Source organism: Aythya marila, assembly GCF_965140915.1.
Source record: "Aythya marila genome assembly, chromosome: 7".
NCBI lineage: Eukaryota > Metazoa > Chordata > Aves > Anseriformes > Anatidae > Aythya > Aythya marila.
Window position 1 is genome coordinate 12,800,091 of NC_139048.1, and position 20,437 is coordinate 12,820,527.

A 20,437-nucleotide genomic window follows, 5' to 3' on the forward strand; every position below is an offset into this window, starting at 1 on the left:
AGGTATGCTAGCAGCTCTTGAGGGCAGCGCTGTTCGTATCCTTTATTCTTGACTTCTGTTGCTGCCTGCTAACTTTGCTCAGGTGAAATGGTGGTCATCACATCCAGTTGCAATAGTGGTTTTAAGCAGCAGATGAGAAATCCCCTGAGCTCCAACCTGAAACCAGTCCCTGACCTTAGCCTAAGGTTTGAGGTAGGCAGATAAGCTAAACTTTAGCTTTCTTTAACAATAAATTTTGGGGCTATAAATGTTTTTGCTGTTGTTAGGCAATACCTGTGTTAGTTGCAAGCCCTCGTTTAGTTCGGAGAGCGAGCAAATGCAGGTTCTTCCTTCACTGAACTGAAATCCTCGTAGCTAATTTCCAGGACCTCATCTGGAGAAACTGCTCCATTTTCTTGGCTCTGTCGCAGAATTTGAAAACTGAGCTGTGAATAAATAAGCGTGGGCTCATCCAAAGGCCTGAGACGTAGCTGGAAGGAAAATGCAAGCCAGGCTGGAAGTGACAGCACAAAGCTGTGATGGGTTAGAGGCCTAACGGCACTGCCGTACAGGCATGGCCCGTGGTGGGGTACGAAGGGGCTCCCCACAGATGGGTTTTTATTTCTTTAAAATGTTACTCAGGCCTTGGCTCCGCTCCTCAGCTGAGCAAAGTGCTTAAGCCTGCACTTGACTAGAACATGAGGTCTGGGGGCATTTTGCATCCTACTTTTATAAATAAACAAACTGCAGCACGAACCCTGTTAGAGCTCTAAAAATAGAGGTGGGAATGGCAAGAAATGTGAGCAACTCCATTCCTTTGTGGTGGTGGGGAGTGGGCTCTGGCAAGCACCAGAGCTACCTCTGGAGAGACGACAAGGCCAGAAGTGGGGAGACTGCCTCTGCTCTGCTTCAGGAGATCAACCTCCTCTCACTCCTGTGTTGTAGGGGGCTGCCCTGAAGGCAGAGAAGCGAAACTGATAGGAAAGTGTGAAGTCTACTGATTAATAGTCATCTTTATCCTATTTTCTATGGAAAAGAGGTATCAGGAAGAAAAGAGGAGGATGTCTGCATCTCCTGGTGGAAAAGACTGAGGGGAGAGAGCTTCTGGAAGTAAGTTGTAGCCATGCTGACATTTTTAAGTCACATCAGAAAATGTAAAATGTCATACTGAGCTCTGAATTTTATTTTTTAACTATTATCTTCTCCTTAGAGCTCAGGATTTAAAAGAGGCAAATGTGGGCAAAACTGACTAATTGCCCCTTGCAATAGGAGGGTAGAAATATTTTCCTGAGATCCCCTTCTTCTGTCACACCTCATTTGTTGCATACAGGTAGGAGTAGTTCCTATCCTCTAATAGGGTTGGATATTCTCAGGCTGTAGGAGGTTCAACATGAAAGTGCTGCTTTGCATTTTGCTCACCCTAGAAAACACGTCATGAGGTCAAAACCATGCTCTGAAATGTCAACAGCTGTGGTACTGAAGACCTTGATTTAGTCCCTTTGATGACAGTTGCTGATGTGATAGGCTTAGAGAAATGTCTGTGACTTTTTCTTGGATCATCCTTGTTTTTCCTGGGACTCTTGAAAGCTGTTGCTGAGGTAACTGCTCAAGCCAAAGCGGCAGAGAAAAAAAAAAATGGAGAAAGAAAACTAAAATCTAGATGGGCAAATGTTGCAAGTTAGGCGGAATCTTTCCACCTTTCTGTCAGCTAAATCTTCAGCAGGCATTTTGGGAAGCAGGTTAATGTCTTGTGTGATACTTCCTCAGGTGGTGGTTGCTGGTGCCTGTGTTTCTGGAATATCCCCAGTACTGTACCTTCAGCTATTTAACAAAAAAAAAAAAAAAGCCATGTTCCTCAGAGTGAGTAATCTGGTTAAAGTTAGTAGGCACAGCACTGGTGAGCCAGGTGACATGGCATTAATGGCCTGTGGGATGCAGGAGGACAGACAAAATGAAGATCCCTTTTGGATCTTCAGTTTCCTTCAGCTTCAAGTGTGGACTAGCAAGTAGAGAGAGGCATAGCTTAGTGCTGAGATAGTATGTGCTGGCAGATAACCAACAAATACAGGCTTTTGTAGGATTGAGAGTTAAGCCCTTAATTTTAGCTCAATGTAAAGTTGGCTTCCAAATCTTATTAAACCAAATTCTGGTTCTTGTTTGGGATGTCGATGAACTTGTTCACTAACAGAGCAGATTGCAAAGATTGTTTTTAGAAATAAAATTAACAGCTCAATACCACTAATTAATATTAACTAATGACTGACATGATCTACTGCAAATACAGCGTGTGACCTTTCCCGAAATAAGCACATAAAAAGCTTGCTTTGTGCTCCCAGCCCATACTGTGTGTGCTGGTACTAGGCAACCCCGTGGACTTCCATAGCAGCTGGTGACAGATCCGTCAGTCAAAGCAAATGTGATCTTCATGAAAAACGGATCGTAAGCACAGAACAGTTGTGATGCCTCTTATCGTGGGCCTGAGGAACTTCAGGAGGCAGCTCTGAGCCTCCAGAAGGTGTCTTTTACTAGTCCAGAAGCTTGGCCAAGAAAATCATCGGGGACTGGTGTGCCTTGGTGGTGGCTGTGCTGACTCCTGCTGTGGAGGGTCTATGCATAAGGTAGGAGAGCTGGAAGTAATGTCCATCCTTCCCAGGGAACACGTGCTGTCTTTGGCCTTCTGCAGGCTGCTCTGCAGCGTTTTGCTGAGCACTGGAGAGCCTGTGCGAACAAGGGGAGGTCTCTGAAGTGCAATGGCCAACCTCCCTCCGCAGTGGGGATTTAGCAGCTGCAGAAGGATGAACTCTTCTGTCTGCTCAGGTTGGGCTCTTCGCACTCCATAATCCTTTCCCACAGCCCTTGAGAGGAAAGCAAGCTGATAAACTTCATTAGTCATCCAAAAAAGTGCTAATAGTCCAATTGGTCTTGCTTGAAGGTTCATATTGTGTATACCTCATGCTTGTGCTGCAGTGACCTCCAGCTTACCCTTCCAAATGTGCGTGTAGTTACTAAATGGGATGTTTCAGAATAAATTCACTGGGCTTATAAGGGTTTGTTAAACTTTTGTTAAACTATGGTGTTCCAACGTGGTAATCAGTGTGGCAGCTAACAGACCTACCCCAAGACTTATTTGCTGTGCAGACTTTTTACACTGAGAGCTGTGCTTCTGTGATCTGTGCTTTTTTTTTTTTTTTTTTTTTTTATGGCAGTGCCTAAGGCCCGGCTGAGATCAGGGTCCTGTTGTGCTGTAGCCATTTAGGCCCTGTCTCCAGAGAATGGCTGTCTACAGAAGCCTTAAACAAAGGAAACACTGTTCAGATCTGGATGCTGGGGGAAGGGAAGGGAAGTAACCAAGACTTGGAAATTTGGGAGGGAAAATCTCCCCCCCCCCTTACACTATAAGAATTGGTTTGATTCTCAGCTCTCCTGCAGAGTGCTCCCCAAAGCTAGGGCAGCTCCCCAGCAGCAGGACAATCCTCTTTGTCCTCGTGGGTACGTGCTTCCAGAGGGCTTTCCAGGGGCCATCGGGTGTCGCTCTGCTTTGAGCTTTGGTGGAGTCGAACAACCTAAAACCGGCCAAACCTGGGCTTGCTTTGCTGCATCTGTATTGGCATGCGCTTGTTGTGTCCTTGCCCTCCAGCCGAGCTGTTACTCAGAGCACCTGAGGGTTGCTGCTTTGCCTATGTGTTGAACCAGCTGTGTGATACCCAGCTTGAGGTGAACGTGTAGCCTCTGTGCTCCATCACTGACCTTTCCCAAGATAAAAAGTGGAAATCAATGCATTTTCAGAGAAGGAAGGAAAAAAAAAAAAAAAGGCAGTCAAGCTACAAGAAGAGATCCTGAAAAGTAGAGGGCTGCAGCCTGCCAGAGTTCAAGGTTTTCTATGATGTTGGCATCAAAGTGATTGTGGAATAACAACTATCTGAGCAAAGAAAGCGGGATGCACTTGCAGTAGGGTGTGCAGGCAGTCCAATCCGTCTTTTGGTAGCATTGCGTTGAGGGAAGGGAAGGGTTTGATGTTGCAGGCACCCATGGGGTAAGCTTAAGTGCCTGCATGTTGAAAGGATAAACACTACGCCTCTATCATCTGTCTTACAGGTTTAGGTAATCCCTCGCTGTGCTGCTTATTTATTTTAAAGGGTGCTGTATTGTGCAGTGCCTGTGTGTTTGTCATGGAGGGTCTGCAAATCTTAGCTTTTCACCCAAGAACAGCATTCCTCCTGCCCTTGTTTCATGGTTGATTTATTCCTAATGGAAAGGAATAAGCTTCACAATGTTAGATTTGTTTTGTTTCAGCTCTGTGAAACGCAGAGATTGACGGGTTTTCTGTATCTCACTTCATTAATTTTGCCCGGTTGACCCTTATTTAGTATCAGAAGTTCAGCCTCAGTGATTATTGCCAGCAAATCTGTGCTTAGTACCAGCTCTGGCTCTGTTTGATTAAGACTGAATAGAGAGGAAGGAGACTCAGAGGATGAAACTGTTTAAATATTGGGCCTTTCACTTAGTGCACACTTAACCGTGCCTTCCTGGAGGCAGGCTGGCAACTGGGCAGGCGGTAACCCGGCCTTTTGCTATGAAGGAGGTGTTAATAGGAAAGTTGTTGTCATTCCCACAGTGCAAGCCTTAGCGAGGTGTTTCTGGTCTCTGAAGGCAGAGCAGTTCTGTGCTCTGGGTCTAGGCTGCCTCTCGGGTCCGAGCATCAAAGGCTAACCTGGCTGTGAAGTCAGCACTCCTGGTGGCACCGATTTGGGGAAATCACACGAAGCAAAAACCCTGAGAAGGTGCTCGAGCAGCCTTCCTATCCGGGGCTAAGCCAGAACTGATAGAAACAAGTGCTTAGTTACCTGCCTGCATGCACAGCATCTCCTGCAACATGGGAGGAGTGGGTTTCTGTTTAAGGGGAAAGGTAAGCATCTTGCCAGGGGGTTTTGCCTCAGCAGCTTCTCTATATTTGCCTTCTCTTCTTACGCTGCTGATGCACCTTTTTGTTGGAGCTCATGGAACCAGATACCCCAGTAATTTCTGTCTGCTTCTTGAATCCTACCTGGATGAGCTCAGGTTTCCCCTTCCTAAAGGTGAAAGTCCTCTTGTTTCTACCTGCACAGGCTGCTCCCATAGTCTGGGTCCCTGTGAGAAATAAAACTAAGAGGAAAGGACTTTTCCTTTTTTTTTTTTTTTTTTTTTTTTCCTCTTACTTTTTTTTCTTCTAGTTTTCCTCAGGCGACTATATTTCCTCAAAATGGGGCTGGTTCAGCTTCGTGCTGATCTAAACATAGCAATGTCTCCGTAAGTTTCTAAATTTTAGAGAAGCCTGGAAAAAAAAAAAAAAAAAAAACCTTCCGAAAACACTGAGCTGGGTTCGTAATCTCTTCTGGGGAGTGTGGGTGATGCTGCCTGCCCATGTATGTCCTTGCTCAACACAGTGCAGTTCATGAACTGGCAGGCTGCTGGCTCCCCGGCTGCTCTTGCAGCCTGCTATTCATCACTCGGGTGCTCATTTCCGAAGCTGTCATTTCCTGCTGCTCTTTGAGGCAGCTCTTTGAGGAGCAGCTCCTGGGGTCACTGCAGAAGCACGGCTTGAATGGAGCTCAGGAGAGGAGCCACGAAGCAGCGTTGGAGGGAGAGCCGAGCATTCAGCTGGGCTTACATCAGTATTCGCGATAAGGTACCATCTGGGCTGCGATCTTGCCAGAGCTAGCTAATGAACAGCGCTGGACAGAGGCTGTATTTGGAAAGCAGAGCCTCAGGGAATGGCCAGGACACGGAAATGGCCATTTTTGAGCTGGTTGCTGGAGCGGTGCTGCTGCTCCACACGCTGAGCTGGGCACCGGGAGGCTGAGTGCCTCGTTCCTCTAGCAGGAGGAGCTTTGTGGCTCGAAAGCATCCCACAGAAGCTGTTTGTGAAAGGCCGTGGCTTTCATCTGGTGACTCAGCTGCGCTTCAGGCTGAGCTCACGTCATTGTTCGCCTGCTCTGTCCCCTGGTTATAGTACAGCCTTTGTGCCTTGCCTCGAGCTCTTGTCCAGTACTGCTCTGTGTCCTGAGGTTACTCGAGTCCCTCTCAGGGGCAGCTGCTGTAATTTTGACTGAGATATGGGATTCCTGTGTGACTTTGACTCCAGCACCTGGAGTGCTGCGTTGTACTGTTAGGGTCACTCCTAATCCACTGAATCTCTTTTTTCCTCAATCTGTGTGGTTTTGAGGATTTCCCAGTAAGCAACTGACACCACACTCTCTACGGACTTCGGAAAAAGAAATTAAAACAAAAGTGACTTTTGTCAGTCTGTGTAGGATGTAAATACTGGCTATTCTCTGCTGCCTATGGAGGCTGTTTCCTATCAGCTGGGGTTGGGGGCCTGTAACTTTTTAAACCGCTAGGAAGTAATTTGTAATCTTTGGACAAGATTGCTCTGAGGCCCGTTTGAAAGCTTATTCATGTTTTCCTAGAGGAAGGCTTGGACACGAGACGTGTTTGCTCTAAGATTAGGTCCTGTGAATGTAAAGGAACTTACTTGTGAGTTTGCCTGTTGCACCCTGTTGGCTGACCCCAGCGAACACACAACCGCACAGCTCGGAATGACCCAGGGAGTCTCCGCTGGCTCCTGGGGCTGAGATGCTCCTGCCCCCTGGGGTGGAAGGCCGTCTGTTTGCATACCTTTCCTGGAAGCAATTGCTTGTGGCTTTGGAAAATGTGCTGCAGGAGGTGGCGGCACTGGTGTAGCCTCCCTGAAGCCAGTGGGTTGCTTGTCTGCTGCCCCGGGCTGGGCTTGGCCTCTGGGTTCTTGTTTTACGCCGTGTGCTGCAGTTTTTGTCTGTTCATACCCCAGCAAACCCACTTGTGGTCAGGGTCTTTTGTAAGTCACTGATTTCTATAAACATCGAGGCTATGATATCACTTTGGGTTCATTGGGTTCATCGGTAAAGTAGACATCAACCTGAAGTGTGGGCTGCTGAAGAGGAGGTGGGAGACCAGGCTTGAAGGAGGGTGAGGGGAGACTTATTGCTTAGCTTTCCTACATAACCTAGATCTTCCTAAGAGTAAAAATGCTAAAGTAGATGAAGGACAGAGATCCTGTTGGAAGTAAAAGATGCAAGTCTCCAGTTTCATCAATGAGAAGCAAGGAAAGTGCCCCATGAACTTGAATGATCAGAGAAGCTGTACTGAAGGACATAGGCAGCAGTTGGTATCCTCACTGGTCAGTTTTGGGGACCTGAGGAAGTAAAAACAAAAAAAATGGTGTCGAGAGAAGAAGAGAGGAGGGCACTACCCAGTACCACTTGATGCCTGTACAGACTTAATGTGCAGCTTTTAATACTGGCAGTGAAGTCTGTGTGCTCTCTGGCAATCTCACCTGGCCTTGTGGGTACTAAAATCACAATTTCATTGTCGAGGGGCACATCTCTGTCACTTTCCAAGATAAAAGAAGACACCGGTACAAGCTGGTAGCCTTTTGAAAGCCATTTTCTTATGGTGGATCTCTTTTTATTCAGTGACTGTACAGCACTCAGCATTCACAGGCCAACAGCTGCAGCCAGGCTGCTTGCACAATACAGCATGCCCACCAAAAGATAGCTTTGTTCCTTGTCGTGATTGATGAGATATTTCCTCTGAGTAAAACACTCCTCTCTTCGTTCCTTTTGTTCCTGTAATGACCAAAGTCTGTGAGCCACAAACTTGTTGGATTATGTGGGATGCAGCTCGCATTGCAGTTTCACCATTAGGTGTTTGTGACACTAAGTAAAGCAGGAAAATAAAAATTATGTTAAATTTATTTTCAGAAGGCGTTAGTGTGTCTGAGGATGTGACTGCCTGTACAACCTGCTGCCTGCTCCACTGCTCTGTGCATCTCCTGGTCTCGGTGGGCTGGGATGCTGGCCAGCACCGTGGGCATCCTGGTTGTGTTTCTTTGCAGTTGGCCGCGGGCAGGCTTAGGAATTGGTGCTTTTTTTTTCTCCTTTTGTCTTGGGGAGGCCAGGGTGCTTGATTTAGGGGAAGCTGGTGACATGGAGCTTGATGGGACCTTGTCTGGGATTTACAGGTAATGCCTAAGGCTTTTCCATCGCTGCTAATGCAATAGGCAGTGCATTTATTTCCTTGCTCTAAGGACACAACTGGTGTAATTCGTACTGGATTGTACGATGGCCTTGTGGATGCATGTGCCAATTCCTGAGAACGTGTTTGGCAGATTCCTTCATTCCAGCTGTGTCAATACACAAGCTTGAGGTCTTTTTTTAAAAAAAAACAGGGAGGGGAAGCCCCTGGGTAACTATTGGGCCATAACAAATAGCTGCAGATCCAGGACATGGGGAGTTTATAACATTATCAGAACACAAAGATAAACTGTGCGCTTTACACATCTGTGCGCACGTAAATTCACAAATATCATCAGAGATGAGTAAGTGTTTTTCCAAATGTGCCCCTCTGACAGACGTGTCATCTACCAGCTTAGAAGACTTGAAGGAATACAATAACGCGGTATTTCCTACTTGTCTAATACTCTGAATATCCATCGTCTCTACTAGTGATGTAACCCACAAAGTATTAGAGCTGAATTGTATATTATCCAGTTTTTGCTTTTCCCATGAACTTTTCCCATGTTCTAAACACTTCTGTTTTTCCAGAAGTATGGGGAAAAGCAGTTTCAATCCCAACAGAAGAGGAGGGTGGTAAGTATTTGAATGCAGAGGTCAGGGTGTGAGTTTCCACATCTATACGTGTATTTGTGCATATGATGTGACGTGAAAGCAGTCCAGGCAAGCTAGATGTTAAAGCCAAAATCTGAGACATGCTCTGGGACTCCGTATTGAGCACTTATGTACACACCTAGTCAGCTCAGCTGCTCTTGGTCCAGGAAAAACTTGTGTGGCAATAGTAACTGGGATGGATATGCTGTCCACACGTGGTGCACCCCCTATGCCAGCCAGCTCTGTAGCCAAAGGAGCTGGAGAACAGCAGCAAAGGGGAGAGATGCTCAAGGCACGGCTGGGAAGCCTCCATCCACCTACCCCACGTGGTTAGTAGTAGAGGTGGAGGAAAATGACAGTGGAAGGATTGGATGGCAAATCCATAACCACACAGACCTGAAGCAACAAGTTGCCTTACTAGCCAGGCATTGCAGGGAAAAAAACTTTCATTGTAACAGCACCCAAACTTTAGGATTCACTTTTTTTTCCCCCCTCCTTGAGCTTGCCTGCAAACACCTAGAGCAGTGCTTCTATTCCTCGTGCTGCTGCTGAGCCCTAAGCATCAACTGTTGCTATCAAATCTTGCTGAGGAACGTCAAACCCTGGTCTCAGCTCATGGCCTTTTGTTCCAACTTTCAGCTCCACAAGGCCAAGTGCTGTTCTGCTAATGTCCAAAAAGTGATATCAGCAGTCCATCCTTCCAGGAGTCCCCACCTTCAGCTCCCCATCTCCTCCCTCACCTCAGGAAGCTCTCTCAAATATTGTTCCCATCACCAAACTAAGCAAAAACTGCTGCAGCCTTCACTCTGAAAACAAACCTCAGCTTTCAGGCTCTCCCACAGAGGGTGTGGGCAGAGAGGTGTCCCCAGTGGCACTCCACATGTGCTCTGGGCTGACGGTGTTCTGGAGTGATGCTCTTAAGCTGGGGTTCCTCTTATGTTCCTGGAGGGTCTCCTGTAAATGTTAGCTGAATGCTGAAGCAAGGCACGGGGGTGTGCAGCCTCTTTCTTTAGTCTTGAATGTGCAGACTTTGTGCAATCATACAAATATTACTCTGCTTAATTGCTTGTGGGGGAGAACGTAGTCTGTGACCTGACTTCTGTACCCATTGCTGTGCGATCACTGTGGGCAGGTGTGTGGTTCCTAATCCATGAACTGTCAGCTGCTGTGGCACATTCAGTACCAGGAGCAAAACGTTTGCTTGGTACATTTCAAATCCTAATTGGGTTATTTTCTTTGAGAAGAGAAGAAGGAAGCTTTAAAAATAATAGTCATAAAAATAGTAATACTGGAGTTTCCATGTTTGTAGTTCATCATTTATCTTTCAGTGATATGACAGAAAACTTGTTTCATGACCCATACAGAAGCAGCAATTCCCCCAGCAGCTGGCACGTTTCCTCCCATGCTGGGCTACCAGGAAAGGAATGACAGGCTCCTTTCTCCTTTCTCTCATGTAAGGAATCTAACAACTCTGCTGACCCACTGCCGTGCTGTGGGGCTCTTAGGGTATTTCATCAGCAAATTTGAAAATTTGTTGGAGATGGGCTGGTGAGGTTTTTTGTCTTTTTGTTTCCTCCTAAAGTTGTACCTGGAGTACAGGTGGTTGTTGCAAGCAAGGTTGCAACCTTTGTACATTTGACTGCTTTCGCAGACTTTTAGGGTTGCAGCACTTTGCAGAATGAGGCTCCCACTGGGAAGTGTGGTTGCCCCTAGGAACGTGTGGGCACCGTGCAGCTAGCAGGTAGCTCCAGGACTTGAAGGAAGGATCACGACATGTGGTTGAGCTGAAATCCTAACATGTGGCCCGGCCTGGTTTGGGTATGGCACATAAAAAGGCCGTGAATCTGTGCTGTGAGTCTTCATTGTGCTCAAGTGGGATGTCTGGCACAAACGCTTTCTTCCTCTAGCACATCTCTGTTGGAGCCCCGCTTCCATCTTTAAAGCGAGACAAACATTACTTCACGGCTGAGTGGTGGCTGCTGCACAGCCCACAGCACACGCAGGCTGGGAAATGTGTTTAAGGATAAAAGCTGCCTTTAATATTTCACCAACTTGAATAATTCATCCAGAGATGACGGCCCCAGTCTGCTGAGCGTTGACTCATGCACAGACCTCTACCCCAAACTGCAGTCAGGTCCATGCTAGGAAGAGCTCTCGCATCTTATCTCCATATTTAAGGCAAAGATGCCTTTTTATGTGAATTGTGAGGATGACATGCTCAGAAATCAGACACTGGCCTTCACACAAGCTCAATGCTATCAATCCAGCACCTTTGCCAAGTACGAGGCTGAAGCAGCCTTATACAGAGCAGAGGCAGCACGTACACTGGTAGTGTCTAACAGTATGGACACTGCTGTAAATGTTTAGGCAGTGGGTGTGAGAGCATTCCTACTGCAGGAAATCTCTCGCTATGTGCTGCTTCTGCTACCTTTGTCTTTCTGCTTCTGCATATTTGTTAAGAGATCTGTCTGAGGCTATTATGACCGACTTCCCTGTGCGCATCAAATATACATGTACATGCACTGTGTGGGAAGTAAGAGCTCTGGAGGGGAGGAAAAAGCAAGTGCCTTCATCTGCACAGCAATGCTCTCACATTTGAGCTGTTCTTTAAAGAAGCAGATAGCATCTCTGAAAGAAAATGGTCAACTGTCGGCACAAAAATGTCTGTGGGCCATGTTTTGAAGAGAGCTGATGGCATCTAATATTTTTAGGACGTCTCAAGTCGTAGGCACTATCTCTTGAAATTTCTCGATCGAAGTCAGAAGGACTTTAAAAGGGAGCAGCTCTCTGAAGTGCAAGGAGTACACAGCAAATGTACCAGACTACTGCTCGAGTGGGGTTTTTCCAAGGCTCTTGAGAGGTGGAGTGTTGTTTAAGTATTTGTTTAGAAGAAAGTGTAGTCCACTCATGCAGGAGAGATTCCCATTCCCTTTTTACAGCGTTGCTGTCCTTGTTTACTTTGGTTAAGCTGAAAGTTGGCAATAAAAATCTACAGAGAACTTAATGGCTGAGGGGAGAGCTGGAGATCAATGCTCAGCATGTTCGTGCTGTTAACAACAAAAACAAGGGATTTGTAGCACCTTATATGCTACTTCTGTTCACGTTGCCAATTTTCCTGTCTGTGTGGAGATATTGAAGCTTCAATATTGCCATGAGTAAGGGTCAACACAAACCAAACTTGTACAAAATGCAGCCCTTTGATTGTTGTTTAGTAGTTTCCCATGGGGTGGGTTGGGGCCTCTTTAAAAACCTTTTGGAAGGAGGACTGGCAATCCAATTAGATTTATAGAATCAATTTTTGGTCACTTATTCGTTCTCAGGCACGATCAGTCTGTTCCACAATCATCAGCTAACCATGAGAGTGCATTTGTGTGGCATGTGGAGCCTTTCATCTCTCACTAACCGGTGTAGGTCCATGCCAAAATCTCTCATTCTCAGAGACTAGATGGACCCTGCGAGCGTAGAAACATCTTGTCTGTTGCAGCTGAAGATGCTGACGTGCCAGCCAAAGAATCAATGCATCTGGGGGGAGTGTTGCATGCCTACAAATTCATATTCCTGGGTTAGTATTAAGGCAGGATTTGGAGTAATGCAGCAAAGCTTGAGCTGAGCTTGGCCTGGGTGCAGCAGCCACAATTCCCCCTATGTCTTCTGAGACTGAAACTCCCTTTGAATCCTCCTCAGGGATGAGGGCTGGGTAACACTCTCAGTCTAGACATCCGTGCCACATCAGCTTCAGAGTTGCATTTTGGTGTCTGAGAGCTAGGGGCATCCGTAAGGGTTAACTTGAGCTGCAAGTCAGTGCCTAATTTTTACAGATGGTGTGAGTGCAAGAGCGAACCTCAGCCTGGCTTGGCAGTGCACAGAGATAACTTTACATAATTCCATGCAGATGTTGCTGCAGAATGGTTTTAACAAGGAATTGTGAAGTCAAGCTAAAATCCAGCATAGAGGGAGAACTCAAAATAAATGTGATGTTTTGTTCTGTTTCAAAAGCGAGTTTTCTAACAATGTTCCTGTGAGGCTGCGACAGTTTTGGGGAGGGACACCCAGTAGTTTGCTCCGTTATAGCCCTGACTTTCTGCAAACAAAGGCCGATCTGGCTACTTCATCTGCATGAGCTCACTAAATGAATAAATTAAAAGGTGCCATTGGTGAGGCCAAGTGACAGCTGCCCTAATATTTCCACCTAGGTGGTAATCCAGAGCAAATACTTTGTTATCAGCTGCCAGACAGTAACTTTCTGCAGTTCGCTGCTGTCATGCACTGCCTTGTGGCACTTATCTTCGTATCAGCCTCTTTCTGCTAGGAGTCTTGGTTCTTGTGCTATGCTGTAATTTCCTTTCTGCAGGGTTATGGCTTAGATGTGCCATCATAATTCGGATTTTATGCCTCAAAAGGAGTAAGTTTTCTCTGCATTGCTTGCTGGGCCGCTCCAAGACCTTGTGTGTCTTGCTTGCGAGCATCCATTTGGACTTCCCACTGTTGGGAGTGCTGCTGGAAGTTTCTCTCTCTCTTCAATTGTTCAGGCTATTTAAGTAAGATGTTGGCTTTGTTTTGCTTTTGTTCTGTTTTTCCTATGAATGGGAATTTGTATTCCTGCATTAAAGCTTTTCTTCCATTTCAAGCTTGGTGGAATTTCAGCGTGGAGCTTGTTATCTCTGAACCTGGGTGCACGCTGCTGATTTCTCATTAGCTGCATGGGTTTCTGGTCTGTGCTTTACCCTTGCACATAGTATATAAAGGAAATATTTAGAAATAACTTTCATGATTTCAGTGGCAAACAGCTTTCCCCTCAGAGACGCCTTGAAGAATCAAAGCTGCTTAAGACCTTAGTTAGTGCTGCGTGCTCTGTCTGCACCCTGCAAAGGACTTGGGAGTGATGGGGAGGCAGGCGTATGCATGCCCAGGTTTGGGGGCAAAGACTTGCTTTTTTAACAGGGAGCCCTTTTTGGATAGATGAGGGCTCAGCTACGCTATGGGCCCAAACGCAGGGCCTTCAGCTCGGCTCTGAGGCAACAGAGCATCTCCGTCAGCCCAGCCAGAGGAGCTGTATTGCGAAACGGTCTAGTGCTGGGCTGGCGTCAAGGCTGTGAGCTCCAGCCTTCCAACAACTGTTTTACCATGGTTTGAGCTTGGCCCAAGCGCACATTTTAAGTGTAGGCAAGACCTTTTGTGCAATTGTATTTAATTTCTTTCTGAGGAAGAGTTTACATAAACAATTCCAGCCTAATTGGTATCAGCTGAAAGCCAGCTTCTGACATTTTGTGCTTAATTATAAGTGTACGTTAAGCTGTGTTCGCTACCCATGTTGATATGTTACTGGTAAAATGAGGAGCGACCGTGAAGATGCATTTTTGAGTCGCTCTGGCAGATTCCAGTGCTCGCTGCTGTGGGTTTCGTGGCAGGAGAATCCACCTCCTGCTGGGGAGGAATAACTAAATTTAAACTTTCCAACCATGAGCCTTGTGAAGCAAAGTTTCCAACCCTCTGCTGGGCCAGAAAATGGAAAGCCATGTCTGAGCTTGGAGAGTAAATAAATAGAGCTACCTAGCAGCTGTGCCGCTGAGGAGCGAGGGGGTTTGTTCCTTGGGGCACGTTGTCTCCCCGCTGCAGGCTCCTGCAAGGAAAATGAGGGTTTATAACTCCTGTCCTCTGGCAGAATCTTTTGTGACAAGTTTTGGAACAAACATGGGTGATTTTTAACGTGAGAACTTAGGCATTATTTCAGATGGTTCCTTTTTTTTTCCCTTTAAAGTTGCAAATTGCATGGCCATGGAGCCCAGCAGAGTCTCCCTTCCCCTTACTGGACCCAGGGCTTCATCTCCTCGCTGCAGGAGGGCTGCGTGGCCATCACACGAGTCTGTGCTTTGTCACAAAAGAAATAAGTCTTTGCGCCCCCATCTATTTGCAAACCAAGCTGGCTTGTCTCTGCCTTAGCTCATCGCAGGCAGGTTCAGGTTCCTGTGAAATTTCTTGGTTTTATGATAGCCATTAAAGTCTGTAAACCGCGCTGAAGCGCTTGTACAGAAATAACTGTTTGCTCAACTCCCTTTGGGCAGGCTCTAAAACGAGCGTTGAACAATAGCTCGCGCTCTCCTGACGAATCAACTTGCATTTTGGGGGAAGAGACTGGGAGATGATATAAAACAATGGGAATGTTTTAACTGCTTCGCTTTTTATGGTCCTGTGTCTTAACCCTGACCTTACCTGACTGCAGCAGAATCTAGATGTGCTCCAAACCTAGAGCTCTGCAGGCTCGTGGGTGAGCAACTCCATCAAACTCAGGGGAAGGTTCAATAAATCAATGAGGCCAAGCGAGAAAAGGGGTGTGAGGATAGTTGTGACTGGGATGTGTTTAACTGAAAGATGTTTCACCTAAAATTTTATTCATCCATCCATAGATACGACCTAAAGGTTGTCTCAATAGAGTTGGTGATCACTTTGTTGTTTTTTTTTTTTGTTTTTTTTTTTTTTAGACAATAATATGAACATGGAGGTTCAGGTGGGAAGGTAAACAAACTGGTCCTTATAGCCTGAAGTCCCATTTTGGTTGCCTTTTTCTCTTATTTCTGTTGTGTGCAGTACTTTCTAGGTCACTGAATACTGGTCGCAATTGTTGAATGCTGGCAATGGTGATGATAAGTGTGCTAGGAGTGTTTATTTTGTGTCCTATTCTGAAATTTGTGCTCTTCTACTGAAGTCTTTCCTGCTTCCGTTGTTTGACTTCTGAGACCTCAAACATGGATTTGTGCTAACAAAGTATTTCAGTTTTGTAGATGTACATGCTGCAAGACAGGCTTTCAGGAACTCAGTTGGAGAACTCAAATCAGAGTTGTTATGGATAGATTTCAGATTTAAAAATAAACTGTTTGCTCTTTTACAATATTTTTTTACGTGTGGTCTGCCTGTGTTCTTATCAGGCACGTTGAGAATATCTGACAGAAACGGCCTCTTTTTAGGAGGCTGCAGAGTAACTCAAACCTGCACCAAAGCTTCTGACTCAGTGGGATGCTACTGAGAAGCAAGCACAATCCTTGTTCCTCTTACTTGTTGACTGAGCAACTTCTCTTGCTTCTTTTTGTAGGCTGGTGGTTTGTGAGCACTGCAGAGGAGCAGGGCTGGGTCCCTGCTACATACCTGGAATCCCAAAATGGAACCAGAGATGACTCTGACATCAACACATCCAAAATTGGGGAAGGTATGGAAAGCTTTTTGTTGTCAAAGGCAAACCAATATTCACTTGCTGTATACTTCTCCACCAGTAGGAAAAGGGCGACTTTGAAATCTTACTACCACTCATGGCTGCTAATCCACCACGTTAATCTCTTCTGCTTTTTTGAATCAGTAAATAAATTTAAACTGTTGAAGAAATTAGGATGAAGTACCATGCCTGTAATTCTTTTGTGACTGTCTTGGACTGTCATTGTGTTTAAAAAACAAAACAAAACTAAAAACACTGAAATGATACCCATCTTAATACCCTTAAACTTAAAAAAAAAAAACAAACAAACAAACAAAAAAAAAAAACACTCCGGTGCAAGTCCAAGCAGCATGTTCTGACAGAGGTCTTGGACTATGATGTCTGTCAAAGGAAAGAACTTGCATGGCTTGTCTGCAGAAATTATATGTGAGAGCTTTTATTTGGAAGAATATGCTTTTTGGAGCCACAGGTGATTAAAAGGAGTGAGATTTAACTTCAATGGTGGCTTCTCAGTACATTTTTGTTAAATTAATCCTTAAAACTAGTTTAAGTGCTGGTTGCTGTGGTCTGTGATTGTGTGGAAAGGTAACTTCATTTGGTGTGGTCTTACTCTGTTACAACTGAAGTGCCATTTGTCATGTATATGTATCCAGCTGTGCTGTGTTTTTGGCTAAAGATGCTTAATTTGGGTTCCAGAAATGGAATAGTGCAGCCTCACATGTTCCCCTGTTCCATTATGAAAGACTAACCACATCTTAATGGACTTCTCATGTAGCAACTGTGTACAAAGGACACTTTTATTATCATTTGCTTCATTCTAATGAATCTCTAGATATATTTGTAGGTGCTTTTGACATGACACTTACGTAAAACGTATGTGGAAGCTCAGCTGACCTTTCCTTAGCATAGAGGAAGGAGGTTTAGAGATGTGTCAGGGTGACAGTCTGCCCATTAAGATAGCAAACAGGCAAAACGTTACTTTGCTGGGCCTCAAGGGTGACATCTGTGGCTTTATTGAAATCTTTGGCTCTAACTCATTTTTCCCTGCTCAAAGCTACCCATATCCTGGTTCACTTAGGGTTTAGAGGCTGACTGTAGCCTGGTAGGCAGGGAACCAGTCTGGTATGATGCAACACCCTAGCAGATGCAGTAAAGTTTCCCTGTTAGTATAGACCAAAAAACTTGCTGTTTTCTGAAAGAGCAGAAGAATGCTTTGTCTGTTGATCTGTAGCTGCCTCCCTTTTCCTGACTCTTAAATATGAAGCATGCTTGACAGCCTTATTGCTTAAACTGCTTTCATTTCAAGCTCTCCTCCTCCTTTCATGTTGCTCTCTGGAGTGTACTCTGCTGAGGGTTGTTGCTCCGTGGCAATCTGTCCTGGGTAATGGAAAATCCATCAAATGCTCCTTATCTTCTTCCTCTCGGTCCTCTTTAATCCACTACATTGCTCTCCTCAGCTATGGTCAGCAGTCACATTCCCTGCCTTACTGCAAATCCAGATACACTGAAACCTGACACTGTTCTTCCCTTCTTGTTCAGATCCATCCCAGTGACAAATCTAATTGCATTACCTCTGCAGCTGCTTTGATGTGCCCCAGCTTTCCCTTGCTTTTCAGTAACTTTGTTCTATGTTATTAACCACATAAGCTGAGGCTCCTTTTGTTCTTTGTTTTTCTTCCCCTTTCTTCCTCAAGTAAAGATGTTTTACTTGAGCTATTCTCCTCGCCATGTAGTGGAATGGCCTCCCAATAGTTATTAGTAGGAAAGAAAGGCTTCCATAAGAGAGGAAGGAAAAACTCAGTTCACTCTCTTAATGAAGTGTGTAAAACCAAACATCTACACAGACAACTTGCCCGCTTTCTCTCAGGAGACCCCAATGTAACTGAGGAGGACAGTACTTTGACTGGATTAAGTGCCCTAGCCCCTGCATGTAGAGTATATACTATTTTCAGAATTAATTCTGTAGATGTAGATTTCCTGTACCTATACCATCTGTACTGTCTGCTTTGAAGGGCAGAGACACTACTGAAGGGAACTTTCTTTATCGGCCTCTTGGCCCTCTGCATTTTCAGAGGGCCCAGAACAAGTCCACAAGCCAGGCAGACTCAGAGGTCCTCTCTGTGGTAGCAGACCCTTGCAGATAAGGAGGTGCTGGGTGCAAGGTATTAATAATACTACTCCTACATATTAGTAATAATTCTGTGCATCTCTGGTTTCTTCACTGAGAGACAAACGTGTTTCCTCCCTGTGCTTGAGCCTGCACAACATCTTTGGTCAGGATGAGGGTAGAGAGTCAGCTGCTACCTGGGCCTGTGTTTGGAGTAACACCCTCTTACAGAGCTTGGAAAACATTCAGAAAGCAATCTAGAGAAACTTATGTAGCCACAGGAGCTGTTAAAGTAAACATCTTAAAATGATCCCTTAAAAGGTTTAGACGCTTCTTGATAAATAACCTTTCTGGTGACTAACTAAGGGATGGCCACTGAAGTCCAAGTCCAGGATCGCATGACAAAATTCAGTATTGCTGAAGATGAAAAACTGACTCATAAAAATGTGGCTGAAGTATAAAAGGCTTCTTACTAGGGACAGCCTACAACTGTTGTGTAAAGGAGAACACGGTGGATCTGTGTGACCCTCTGTGGGAGACCAGGAGATCCCAAATGGCTGAATCCTCCACTCAGCTCTGCTCTGAGCAAGGAGCTGTGGGTGACTGACCTCTGACACAAGTTTCTCCCCTTTCCACAGCCCTCCCCTTCCACAAACCTATTAGATCAATGTCCTTAATCTCCTCGCTTCTTGGACAGAAACCTCCTAACACAGTCACAATCTGTGACAGCGTTACTGTGATTTCAGCTATAGCTCCTCTCTCTGCTATAACCTGTATGTCTCCTAAAATGTCTTGTGTTGTCTCTCATGTAGTGTGTGTGTAACTGGCAGTCTAACATCATGTGGATTTGGAGAAAGATACCAGGTTAAGCCAACGTGAAAGAAAAACACCACCAGGAAGGACTGAAGACAGCTACTCATTTGTGCCACTGTGGGCTTCCAAGAGGATTACTAAGTCCCTTTAGCCAAAACCACAGTGATCTATGTAGTTAAAATCTAGCTCCCCAGAAAATTCATGGTGGTTCTCTGCTTTGATCCACGTGGGATCAAAGGAGAAGTACAGAATACCACTAGCTAGACATTGTGCCTAGACACCACACCTCTACTTAGGGTGGCTAGGGAAGGTTTAGGCCTTACAGCAAAGGAGAAATTTGAGGTGAAGGAGCTGGGTGCAGGAATTTGCACTAAGCCTCAGTAGCTGTGAAGGGGAAGAAGGCGTCAGCTGCTTTTTGGGGGAAGTTATTAACACTTGTTCAACCAATCCTTCCCCTGATCAAAACATTTTGCTGTTCCTAGTTGTCTGTAGAGCATAGTGTTTGAAGACCACGAGTATGAGGGCATATTCCCAAAGTGACTGCAGAGTCAAGCGATTATTAATGAGATAATGAGTTGATGAACAGCTTTCTCAGCATCACTAGGAAAACGGTTGTGGTCGTGCCCTAGAGATAGCGGAAGTGTAGTATTTTGCATTACTCTTGTCAGCACCAAGCATACTTTCGGTAGTTGCCAAACTAGAGTGGAAGCCCTTACATGGGAAGAAGAAAGCGTTTGTCTGTGTTTGTGCCAGTCCAGTGGTTCCTGTGTTGTTCACATCTCCACAACCAGAAGAAGGAACTGAAGTACGGTTCCAAGTATGCAATCTGGAAAACAAGTGGTGTCCTCTGTGCACAGCTGTTCTCACAATGCCATTTCCATAAGTGTTTTGTTTTTGTTTATATTTTGTTTATATTTTAAGCATAAATTATTGTTTGAATGTGGGACTAATTCTCAGTTCTGCCATGTTAGCTTCTTGAGCCTGCTCAATAACAGGAAGGTTAGTTTGCTCATTATTTTCTCTTAATCATGATCTAGACATCAACTATTAACATAATGAGTATTATCAGCGGTAGTGCTTGAGTTGCATGTTGCAAGCAAGGAGACAGCAGACACTTTCCAGCTGGGTGCAGTTCCTGAGTGCTGTTACAAGTGAACTCACATATCAGAAGCTACCTTTTTTTTCCCTGATTTTTTTTTTTTGGTGATGTGGTAATTTATTTAGAGAGTGTTAGAGCCCCGTTGGGTTTGATTATTGCATGCAACGGGGTGAATTCTCCGGAGACCCTGTAGCCTAACAAGGAGATCCAACTGCAGTGATGTTGATCTGTCCTGACCCTGCAGCCACCTTGGACACGTTTTCCTTTGTTGTGCAGCTTGCTTTGTGTCTGTCTGTGTTTTTTATTTTTTTAAATAAAACTAATATCAAGGGTGGCAATTTGTGACAGTTGTAGGTGGTTTCTGTTACCCAGGCTCAAGAAGCTAACTTGTTTCACTGTACTATATAAACTAAACCAAAGTTTCTGCATCCCATCTAACCTGTTCTGCTAACAAGACCAGTGCTTGTAAATGCCATGTTTTGTTTTTATTCCTCACCCTCCCATCATTTTTTTTTTTTTTTTTCCTTTTATGTTTCCATCCATGTTCCAAA

The 20,437-nt window shown here is 45.2% G+C and overlaps 1 protein-coding gene across 5 annotated transcripts in view; it reads left to right on the forward strand.

The window, feature by feature from the left end:
• SH3PXD2A (SH3 and PX domains 2A) overlaps positions 1-20,437 on the forward strand; it is a 228,208-nt gene that overhangs the window by 177,876 nt on the left and 29,895 nt on the right. For all 5 annotated transcript variants that reach the window (XM_082764488.1, XM_082764484.1, XM_082764485.1 and 2 more), the window contains one exon: positions 15,751-15,864. In XM_082764488.1, the coding sequence (XP_082620614.1) occupies positions 15,751-15,864 (114 nt within the window). The remainder of the gene's footprint in view (positions 1-15,750; positions 15,865-20,437) is intronic.